This window comes from Lithobates pipiens, unplaced genomic scaffold, assembly GCF_037356315.1.
Source record: "Lithobates pipiens isolate NorthernLeopardFrog02 unplaced genomic scaffold, aLitPip1_a1.2 Scaffold_44, whole genome shotgun sequence".
NCBI classification, from domain to species: domain Eukaryota; kingdom Metazoa; phylum Chordata; class Amphibia; order Anura; family Ranidae; genus Lithobates; species Lithobates pipiens.
The window spans coordinates 3,875,339-3,887,797 of NW_027507870.1; the positions used below are offsets into that span (position 1 = coordinate 3,875,339).

Here is a 12,459-nt window from a genome sequence, read left to right on the forward strand (position 1 = left end):
CTCTGGTCTCTCAGTTCCACTCTCAGCGGTTCCTGGGCTGGAGATGCAAGTGAGGCCAACCTCGTCATTTCAGTCTCCCTTCGGGTATGTGACACCCTTCTAGTTCCCAGTCTTTCTTCCCAGTTCCTAGAGTCTCACTCCACAGTTTCCACACTCACTCTCCCCAGTTCCTACAGTATTTTCACTGAGTCCCTGCAATCTCCCCCCCCCCCCCCCCCCCCCCAGTTCTCATAGTTTCTCCTCCAAGTTCCACATTCTCTTCCCCCCATTCCCCCTATTACTGCAGTCTCCCCTCTTAGTTCCTAATGTCTTTCCTCCTGGTACATATATTCTCTCCCTCCAGTTCCTGCAATCTTTCTTCCCAGTAGAGTTGGGCCAAACACCGCCCGCCCCACCCCCCCCCCCCCCAGTTTGGTTTGTGCCAGAACTTTCAAACATAGCAAAAGTTCAGAGCCTAACAACGATCCCCATTAAAGTCTATGGGACACAAAATGGAAAATTCACAAGTGCCCATTTTGAATGCTTATATGCAAGTTATTGGGCTACAAAAGGGTATGGGGTCCGGGTACTGCCCTTGGGGACATGTATCAATGCAAAAAAAGTTTTAAAAAAAGATTATTTAAATGAGCAGGGATTTATTGATTCTTAAAGTGAAACATTAAAAATGAATATTTATTTTAAAAATATTGCCTGGGGGGTCCCCTTAGTCTGCCTGAAATGTGGCACATCTGTACCATGTACAGAACCTGCTACAGCAAAAATGACATTTTCTCCGCAAGCTTTCTTTATTTTGTAAACAACAGCTTGTGGAGCCAGACTGTATGATGAGGCCACAATGTTGTGCACTGGGAACAAGATTAGAGATTTTTTGGGGTAAATTCTGGTGCCTCTTCCACAGACTTTGGATAGAAGTAACACGTGAGGAAAAATTGGGCTTTAGGTGTTGATGGTACCTGCACACCGTAACCCTACAGAGGTACTCTTGATGAAAGCAAGAATTGGCCTTGCTGTAAAAAATTGCAATGATATGCACCTGTCAAACAGGTACGGAAAAAATGGTCATTGGGTGTTAATTCTGCCCAAGAAAACGTCTTCAAGATAAAATCAAAATCCACAATGCTAGGCAGCTTAGACAGTCTTTCAGAGACTCCACATCCCAAAAACACTTAATCGGCAACATCAACATCAGGGGCTTGATAGCTGCTGCTAATCCAGGAATGATTCATTTTGATAAATGTCAGCCGGTCAACGGATTTCGTGGACAGACGCACATTTTTATCTGTCACAAAACCTCCAGCAGCACTGAATGCTCACTCGCAAAGCACGCTGGATGCAGGGCAGCCCAGCAGCTCAATTGCATACTGGGCAAGTTCTGGCCAGTGGTCTCTTCTCATGACCCAGTGGATCATCAACTGGAAAGTTCTCCATCTCTGTTTTTGCCCCTAGATAGTCTCCCACCATATGATGCAGATGCTTCTGATGGGATGTGGAAGTTGACAGGCTGAGTGCCGAGGACTGCAGTTCCTGCAGTTTCTTCTTCCTAGTCCTGCAGTCTCTCCTCCCAGTTCCTGCAGTTTCTTCCCCCAGTTCCTGCAGTTTCTACTTCCTGTTCCTGCAGCCTTTCCCCAAAATTTCTTCCCCCAGTTGCTCCAGTCTCCTTCCCCTATTGGCACAGTTTCTCTCAGGTGAGTCCGACTTACCAGTGTGTCTGGGCTGGCTTAGCCCTTCCTCCTCTGGGCTGGCCGCTCAGCTGTCGGCTAATTGCCAGCTCTCTTCTCTTTCCACAGTTACCAGCTGTTCCCGATGATGCTCGTCTAACCTGCCTATTTAAAGCCTTCCAGCTCACTCTTTCCTTTGCCTTCATGTTTGTCACATCACAAGGAACCATCTCCTGCTGTTTGTTTCAAGCCTGGCTTGCTGACATCCCTCCTGGCTTCTATCCTGCTTGCAGTTGCTCTCCTTGGATCCCTGACTTCTGGACTGGCTGATTACCCGATCTGGTTTATGAACTTTGGACTGGCTGACTACCCGATCTGGCTACTGGACTATGGCTATGCTTGACTACGCTTTTTCCTATTTACCTTTTTATTTTTATTAATAAACAAGTGTGATTTGATTGTACTTCTGTCTCTGTCTGTTTCATGGTTCCTGACACAGTGCCTGTGGTCTCTCTTATCAGTTCATACTTGTTATTCAAAGGCTGCCCATACATTATTAATTTTTTTTAATGCAACAAAAATGACCGGATTCCCCCATCAACGCATTGGATGTGGATGGGGAATCCTTCCCTCTAAGTCATTGTATTTTGCCAGTAAGGGGTCTTCCCCGCTGTCAGAATGCTCTGGTCATTGCTGCTGGTTATAGCCAGTGGTGCTGATAAATTGGGACAAACCCAACAAGCTGGTTGTACAAAAGTCGATCGAATTTCAATTCACGTATGGCTGCCTTAGGATCAGCCCAATCTGTGATCTCAGATCTGGTGGGTCAGTTTGCTTATTTGTGCTTTTTATTGCTGTCCTGCAATTCACAGCAGGTGCCGCTTGAGGAGAAGATGGGATCCATCAGTGACAATGATCTGAGAAACAATGTTGATGTATACAACAGACCTTCCCACGTCTACCAGGAGATACCGACCACTCAAGAGGTGAGATCCAACTCCTGATCACATAGCCATGGAATGAATAGAGAGTCACATGCAGGGATATACAGGATGTACCTCTGATATATGACTGCTGTATGAGGACAGATGGAAAGGTCCAGTCCCTACCAGCAATGTCCTTCCTTCAAAAATGACATGTTCTCGGGGGGCGCATGCGCGGCGCTGAGCGAGATGGCAGCCTAGTGTGAGAGCTCCGCACGGACCGGGATTTTATCAGCGCCCTGGGGGCTATACATCACCCTTTTTGCCTCGATTTTGCTACCCCCCAGGTCCCCTCAGCACGGTGCATGTCTGCCCGAAAGAAGAAAGCCCGTAAATCGAGCCAACATACTCTAACCCACTATCTCCTCCGGACAAGGGACAGCGGCGTGATGTCTCAAGATGGCGCCGGCCAGGGCGGCCTCTCCGCCTCTCCGTCTTCCACGCCTCGGGCCTCCCCGGACCCCTTCCCTCCGCTGACCGGAGCCGGTGAGTCTAACTCCCTCTCTAAGGCCTATCTGGATGCCAGCCTTGAGGCCATGTACGATAGAATGGCGGCTAAATTTCAGTCGGAGCTACACAAGACATCCCACGTGCTATCGCAGGAGATTGCAGCTTTGGGCTCCAGAACTGAGAAACTGGAAAGTAAGCACGACGAACTAGCTTTAGCCCACAATGAATTGAGCAGGGAACACGACAATCTCTCCTCTGCCTTCACTACGATTCAAATGCAACTCGAGGACTTAGACAATAGAAACAGACGTAATAACCTTCGTCTGAGAGGAATCCCGGAAACAGAAGTGGACTTAATTCCGACGGTTATCCGCCTGTTTAAATCGCTTCTACCCGAACACGAAGCTGTCGCTTTTAAATGCGATCGTATCCACCGAGCCCTTCGTCCGAAACCTCCAGCCGACAAACCTCCAAGGGATATCATTCTATGCCTCAAGGACTTCCTAGTAAAGGAGGAGATTCTACGTGCAGCAAGGAATCAACCGCGCATTCTTTTGGATGATGTCCAAATCCAAATCTTCCCAGATGTCTCTCCCGCCACCCTGGAAAGACGTCGTTCGTTGAGAGAGGTCACATCTGCCCTACAATCCGCGCGGATTCGTTATAGGTGGGGCTTCCCGTTCAGGCTGATCGTTCCACATAATGGCAGCACTTATTCGGTGTCTACGCCTCAAGAAGGACAAGACCTACTAGTTAAACTGGGACTTCTGGAAGCCATGGAGGTTCGTAGACCCCCGCTGACACCCAGACCAGCCCCCATCTGGCAAACACCACCATCACGGAGGGGCGGGCGGCGCATTCGTTATGGGGCTGGAGAGCTGGGCGGAAGAAGCCCCCGTTGAGACCCACTTATCTTCTACACACCCTCTTGTCTACACCATTTTGCTGGCAACGGCTGCGGACATGCCTCCCTATTTTTCCTTGTTCTCCCGGAACGGCGGCAGGTTGCTACTGTCGTTTGGTGCTGTGACATGCTTCTCCCCCCCAGCAGTTTTGTTTACACATTTTTGTTTTACCTATTTCACTTTGCAGACTCACGCTGGGACTGAGACCTCGGTGTCTCGTGGTTACCTTTGGGTTTTTTTTTTTGTTTTTCAGGTTGTGAGTCTCCCAGTGGGACTTGGGCCCCGATGCTCATTCTTTTGAAGATCATCGGTCCCCCTGCCAGCCTGACTCCCTGGTTAAACGTTCCTGTACTTGGTTTCTATGTGCTCTGGACTTGGTTTATGCTCCGGAGTACTGGTCGCCTGGGGAAACTTTTCCCCCCTGTTCTTTATGCCTTCTCTATATCTTATTTTTTCCCTCTTTTTTCTCTCCTCTTCCTCTTCTACTCCATTTGGCTTAACTCTTTTTCTACATGCTCTTTCCGCACTGTGTTATATGTATCGCTGTACTTTTTATACTTAATATGGCTTTAATATATGAATATGTATTTGGTCTCGGGTTGATGGCTGTGCCCTTATTTGACCCCCCTCAGATGGGTCCCCCCTACTCTACATTTACCGACTATTTGGGGATGGTTGGTGCTCTCCATGTGCTCGTCCCCCACTTTTTTTGATCATGGCAATTACATGTATGTCACATAATGTTAAGGGGTTTAATTCCCCCATCAAGAGACGCAAGGCGTTTGATTTCTACAAGGGAGCAAATGTTAAAGTCCTCCTCCTTCAGGAAACCCATTTTTCTCATAACTCCCACCCTAAATTTTTTCATAGGGACTTCCCGCAGGCGTTCTACTCTTTGCACCAATATAAGTCTAGGGGCGCAGCCATCTTCCTGAATTCCTCCTTTCCTATGGAGGTGAAACGTATCTACAAGGATGCCGACAGTAGATATGTTATTATCAAAGGTTTGATACACAATAGAGAACTGACTATCGCAAGTGTTTATGCCCCTAATGATGCCCCGGCTGCCTTTTTTAAATCCTTTTTTTTTAAGCTAGCTTCGTTTCACTCATCACACCTGATTGTTGGAGGGGATCTTAACCTGGTCGCTAATCCAAATTTGGACCGCTCCTCTCACACCCTCCTCTCTAGGGCCTTCCCCAAATCACTTACCCATGGTTTATTAGAATATCAACTTGTTGATACCTGGCGTGCGCATAATGTGGGGGTTCGGGAGTTTACATTCTACTCCCACCCACACAATAGCTCAGCCCGGTTGGATTATATTTTTGCCTCCCCTGTTATTCTAGCCAATTCAACTCAGAGCCGTATCTATCCCTGTGCCTGGTCGGATCACCACGCTACTGCCTTCACCACGACTTTCATTAGATTATCCCCCACATCTCATGCTTGGCGACTTAACGAGTCCCTTTTGACGGAATCTGACATAGTTTCAAACGTGACGGAGGCGATTGAGGATTACTTTTCACTTAATGACCTACCAGAGATGTCCCCTTCCACTGTTTGGGTAGCGCATAAGGCAGTTTTGAGGGGTAAGCTGATTGCGATATCGGCGACCCGTAATAAATTGTTAAACGGTAGAATTCTAACCTTGACAAGGGAGCTGGATCACTTATATAAGAACTCCTCCATCTTACACTTAGATTCCACTAGACAAGAGATTGACCGTAAACGTTTAGAATTGGACTCTCTTTTGACTAATAATACTGAAAAAGCTCTTAGATTTGCGAAAGCGAATCATATCCTATCTGAGAGTGCGGCTTCCTCAAGATTCGCACGTAAGCTGCAACATTCCCAAAGACCTACACATGTTTACAAACTGACATCCAGTGACGGTCATCTTACATCACACCCAAAGGAGGTTTTAGCGATCTTTGAAAAATTTTACGCCACCCTGTTGGCCCCGGATCCGACGGTTGTGACTTCGGAGATCGATACTTGGCTGGATGAAGTGCCTCTGCCATCCCTGTCTGAGTCACAATTGTCGAGTCTGAACGCCCCCATCACAACGGTGGAAGTTTTAAATGTAATCAAATCTCTGAAAAGAGGTTCTGCTCCAGGCCCGGATGGCTTTGCATCCGTCTACTATAAGAAATTTGCCACGGTTCTGGCCCCCAGGCTTGCCTACTTCTTTAACTGGGTAATGAAGGGTGGTAGCTTCCCGGAGGAAATGTTACTTGCCACGATGTCCATGATCCCCAAACCACACAAAAATCATACACTCCCCCAAAATTATAGACCAATCTCTGTCATGAATAATGATTTAAAAATATTTAGTAGGATCCTTGCAGATAGACTGGCCCTTCAAATACCCCGCCTTATCTCCCCATTCCAATCTGGTTTTATCCCTCACAGATTAATCACAGACAATATTAGATTAGCCACTAACATAATTCAGGATGCTAATATACGCTCTCGTAGCCTTCTGCTTCTCAGTCTGGATATCCAGAAGGCCTTCGATAGTGTCTCTTGGTCTTACCTTACTAGGGTGTTGCAGAGGTTAGGCTTCCGCGGCGGATTTTTGCACTCTTTCCACTCCTTGTACAAAGACCCCAAAACTAGGATAAAAATCCCGGGCTGCTGCTCAGCCTTCTTTGAGGTGGGTAGGGGATCTAGACAAGGGTGCCCTTTATCCCCCCTTTTGTTCGCCCTGGCTCTCGAGCCCCTAGCTATAGCCATTTTGAACAACCCAGATATCTCAGGATATTCAAAGGGATCCCTGACAAGCAAATTCTGTATGTATGCAGACGACGTCCTGATGTTCCTGACTAACCCATTGGTTTCCCTACCCAACCTGTTTGAATCCTTGTCGAGATTTGCTACTGTCTCAGGATTGTCCATCAATATATCCAAATCTGAAGCCCTTCCCATAGGTATTCCCCCACAGGAACTCTCTCACCTCAAACAAACATTTTCCTTTCGTTGGCCCTCCTCCCACCTCTCTTACTTAGGCATAGCCCTCTCTAGTGATTATAAACTCCTCTTCTCCTCTAATTACCCTCAGTTATTCACTAAAATTAGGTCTACCTTGAAATCTTGGTCTAGCCTCCATATCTCCTTTCTGGGGCGCATAACAGCTATTAAGATGGTTATACTCCCCCGTTTGTTATATGCTTTTCGCTCCCTCCCAATTAGGATCTCGAAAGCCTATATTGACCGCCTTCAATCATGCCTTAATAGATTTATTTGGCAGGATAAACCCCCCAGATTTGTGAGAGCGGTCTTATACCGTTCTGCCTCCAGAGGTGGACTGGGTGTCCCACAGATTTGGCTTTATTACTTGGCGAGTAGATTCTCCCAGCAGGCCCAATGGTCAATTAGGAATTCTAGGGTACCGTGGGTTCAATTTGAGCAGGAATCCATACGCCCCTTGGTTCTATCGAATATCATGTGGTCCCCATATATACCGCATTGCCCTTACATCCATAAAAAATTTTGTGTTCTGGATGCCATGCGCCTTTGGCATTTGTATGGTAGTAAATACGGCTTAGTTCCCCAGACTCCGGTTGGGGTTTCTTTTTTAGGTGACCCTAGATTCATATCGACTCATAATTCTAGTGACGCATTCCGTATCTGGATTGAATTTGGCCTGGTCACTTTGAAGGATTTCCTGGTGGGCGCCCGTTTTGCCTCATTTCAGGAAATACAATCCCTTCATCCCATGCCGAATTCAGAATTCTTCCACTATCTGCAGATACGCCATTTTTTTTCACAACATTATCCAGGCCCCTACTCCCGTCCCCAAGGGTTTTCCTTTGAGAATATTTGCCTCACGGCCCCTAGACAGAAGGGCCTTATCTCTGACCTCTACGTGTCCATGTCCTCAGTGACTGCGACTGTAGGGTTGCCATACCATGCCAAATGGGAAAGTGAACTTGAATTGAATCAGGACAACCTGGATTGGGACCGAGCCTGGAGGAACATGCGCCAATGCTCTAAATCTCTCTCCCTTAGAGAGACTGCTATTAAGCTACTTACCAGATGGTATTATACGCCTCAACGGTTACACCGCATGTTTCCCCAGGTCTCCCCCACCTGTTTTAGGGGTTGCCCCTGTCCGGGTTCATTTAAACACATTTTTTGGGACTGTACCCGTATTCAACCGTTCTGGGGTTTGCTTTTTGATATGATCAATAAGGTAGCTGGTTATACTATAGACATGGATGTATCTCATGCCTTACTATTTGTTGCTCCACCAGACACTCCTAAACATTTAAGATGTTTGATTCACTCGATCTGCCTGGCCATGTTATGGTCTATAGCACTTAATTGGAAAGCTCCCTCTTTGTCATTTTCCCAGATCCTCTCCCGCATAGACCTCATGATGCATGTTGAAAAAATTCACCACACTTTGTATGACTCTATCCCTTTATATGATGCTAAATGGAAACCCTGGTCTACCTTTAGACTTCTCTACTAACTGTGCTAGTCTCTCCTTCTTTTTGCTCTGCTATCCTGTCACCCTCTCTTCTTTTCTTCATACTCCTCTCTTTTGTCTTTCCTGGTCTTTCACCAATATTCTTCTCCCTTAGATCCATGTGGTTTTACTTATCTCAAAAGTTGCCTCTCAGGTTATTCATGTTGTTTTAGTCGTATCACTCTTTTACCTGCTATGTGATGTTCACTCATTGTTGAACTTATACGATATGTACTATATAATTAGCATCTTTTGTTTTGTATAACTATACATGCTTTACCACAATGTATGCTATATTTTGTTTGTTATCTTCCAATAAACACCTTTGAAAACAAAAAAAAAAAATGACATGTTCTCTTGAAGCACAGTGACTAAGTGTCCCAGATCCTGCAACAGTCCTGAGATTTTGCCCCATAGTGTCCGTGTTCCACAGGCTGTAATGCCGGATCCAGGAGGTCTCACTCTTTGCAGAATAGCAGAGGGGTGCTGAGTGATGGTACGCTCTCTGTTCCAGTACCCAGGATTATAGGTGGAATCCTCTCCTCCCCTGCAGTCCCATATAGTTCTGCCCAACAGCAGATGCAGAGGAGCAACACTGCTTCAGGTACATAACAATTGAGAACCAATGGTCATTTATTTTTTCCCCAATGACACCAACAATGTGACCTATTTTTTCCTAATGACACCAACCATGAGGCTGATTTTATTTCACTGATACCAATGAACGGATTTAGATTACTCCCACTGACACCAGTGATGGGACTTATTTTATTTCACTGACACCAATGGGACTTTATCCCATGCACACCAGCTAGTGGGCTTATTTTACTTCTACTGGAACCAACGTTGGGACTTTTTTCACTGACACCAATGATGACCCTTATTTTACTCCCATGGACACCAATGATGACCCTTATTTTTCTCCCACCGACACCAATGATGACCCTTATTTTACTCCCACTGACACCAATGATGACCCTTATTTTTCTCCCACCGACACCAATGATGACCCTTATTTTGCTCCCACCGACACCAATGATGACCCTTATTTTGCTCCCACCGACACCAATGATGACCCTTATTTTTCTCCCACGACACCTATGATGACCCTTATTTTACTCCCACTGACACCAATGATAAGATTTATTTTATTTCACTGACACCAATGGGACTTTATCTCATGGACACCAGCAATGGGGCTTATTTGACTCCTACTGGCACCAATGATGGGACTTTTTTCACTGACACCATTGATGACCCTTATTTTACTCCCACCGACACCAATAATGACCCTAATTTTACTCCTACTGACACCAATGATGGGACTTATTTTATTTCTCTGACATCAGTGGGACTTTATCTCATGGACACCGGCGATAGGGCTTATTTGACTCCTACTGGCACCAACGATGAGACTATTTTTTACTGACACCAATGATGGCCCCCTATTTTACTCCCACTGACACCAATGATGAGGCTTTTTTTTTTTTACTCCCACTGACACCAACAATGAGACTTTTTAAACTCCCACTGACACCAATGATGGGACTTTAAATGAGGCACATGAATGCGACTACAAAAATAGTAAACAACATGACATATTTATTCAGAAAGTATTCATGTCTTGTAGTATAACACCTTGTATATAGAAGGGTAAAAAACGGTTTCATATGCATACCAATGATGCACTAAAATCTATATATATATACAGGCATATTTGCAATATAAAATATTAAGAGCCAATACTGCTTCATACTATGGGATGATCATAAAAAAACAAGATTTGCATGGTAAGATCTAGAGTGGAATATCAATAAAATGTATACACTGTGTCTTGAAAATATGTATGTATCTACAATTTGACGCGTTTCGTGGATTTATTCCACTTCCTCAGGAGTGAATGCATACATACAATGTGTATTAATATTGGCTCAAGGTCAAACTATGCGATACTGAAGGCTGAGGGCTATCTAGGGGTGTCTGACCCAAGAGCTGTGGTGGTGAAGGCCCATGGGAGAACCGGGCACACACAGTGTTGTCCCAGGAGGATGGGAATCTCCATGCTGGAAGCACTGGTGGTACACAGCAAATGCATCCAGAGTGTCTTATATATATCCCCATGGGATCATGGTTCACGTGTGTTGTGTAATGGGCCCAGAAAGAGAAGCCAGCTGGCTTGGTTTACTCCCTCTGATACCAACAATGAGACTTTTTGGCTCCCACTGACACCAACCATGAGCCTTAGTTTACTCCCACTGACACCAGTGTTGGGACTTATTTTATGAACAAATTTGGCTTATTTTACTCCCACTAAGACCAATGATGGGACTAATTGTTTTCCACTGACACCAATGACGGGGGCTTATTTTATTCAATTGACACAAACAATGGGACTTATTTTAAGCCACTGACACCAACAATGTGATTAATTTTATTCCACTGACACCAATGATGGGGCTTGTTTTACTCCTACTGACACCAATGATGGGACTTATTTTACTCCTACTGACACCAATGACGGGGTTTATTTTACTCCTACTGACACCAATGATGGGGCTTGTTTTACTCCTACTGACACCAATGATGGGGTTTATTTTACTCCTACTGACGCCAATGATGGGGTTTATTTTACTCCTACTGACACCAATGATGGGGTTTATTTTACTCCTACTGACACCAATGATGAGGCTTATTTACTCCTACTGACACCAATGATGGGGTTTATTTTACTCCTACTGACACCAATGATGGGGGTTGTTTTACTCCTACTGACACCAATGACGGGGTTTATTTTACTCCTACTGACACCAATGATGGGGCTTGTTTTACTCCTACTGACACCAATGATGGGGTTTATTTTACTCCTACTGACGCCAATGATGGGGTTTATTTTACTCCTACTGACGCCAATGATGGGGCTTATTTTACTCCTACTGACACCAATGATGAGGCTTATTTACTCCTACTGACACCAATGATGGGGTTTATTTTACTCCTACTGACACCAATGATGGGGTTTATTTTACTTCTACTGACACCAATGATGAGGCTTATTTACTCCTACTGGCACCAAGGATGAGGTTTATTTTATTCCACTAGGATCAATGTTGGGACTTCTTTTATTACGATGAGACCAAAGTTGGGTCTTATTTTATCCCACAGACACCAATTAGGGTCTTATTTTATTTCACTGACAATGGGGGAAATATACTAGGTGACACTTTCTGTCTCAATCTTTCCTTTTAGGATCCGGATGAGGTCCTCAAGAATCCTCTGTACATCCCATCTGGACCCCCTTCCCAGGGTGAGCATCCGGCAGAAGGACAATACAGCCTCCTCCAACTCCCAACCCAACCCCCAACCCAACCCCCAACCCAACTCCAACCCCCAACCCAACTCCCAACCCAACTCCAACCCCCAACCCAACTCCCAACCCAACTCCAACCCCCAACCCAACTCCCAACCCAACTCCAACCCCCAACCCAACTCCCAACCCAACTCCAACCCCCAACCCAACTCCCAACCCAACTTCAACCCCCAGACCAGCAGTGATCATACAATGTGGAGAGGCCCAGGAGATATGATCATTAATTGGGACACATTAATTATCAGCTTTAGCACTGAAGCTTCCACTGAACGTACCAGAATATTATCTCCAAGTTCTGTTGCTATTTTCTTTTTTTTTTGGATTTTTTTTATTAAAAAGTTATTAAAATTCCATTAAAAATGTAAAACAACCAATGACTATTACTACTGGCCAGACCCTTCACTGGGTTTAGATGGGACCCCAGGAGACTGACCCACATCTAAAGATCTCCAGTAATGATACCACTGGGGGCAGATTCTGGTAAGATCGGAGTTTGGATGTCAAAATATCCCCCGAGAACGACTGGATGAAATGATGGTTACTGAGCTAGAATCTCTGATAGGGGTCAGAAGTCAGTAAATAAAAATAGAATCAAATTTAGTAAACTATAACAACACAA

General features: G+C 45.3%; 1 protein-coding gene across 2 annotated transcripts in view; it reads left to right on the forward strand.

The window, feature by feature from the left end:
• LOC143956894 (uncharacterized) overlaps positions 1 to 12,137 on the forward strand; it is a 94,414-nt gene extending 82,277 nt beyond the window's left edge. For both annotated transcript variants that reach the window (XM_077467062.1, XM_077467063.1), the window contains one exon: positions 11,720 to 12,137. In XM_077467062.1, the coding sequence (XP_077323188.1) occupies positions 11,720 to 12,025 (306 nt within the window). In that variant the 3' untranslated portion in view covers positions 12,026 to 12,137. The remainder of the gene's footprint in view (positions 1 to 11,719) is intronic.
• Positions 12,138 to 12,459: the final 322 nt, after the last annotated feature.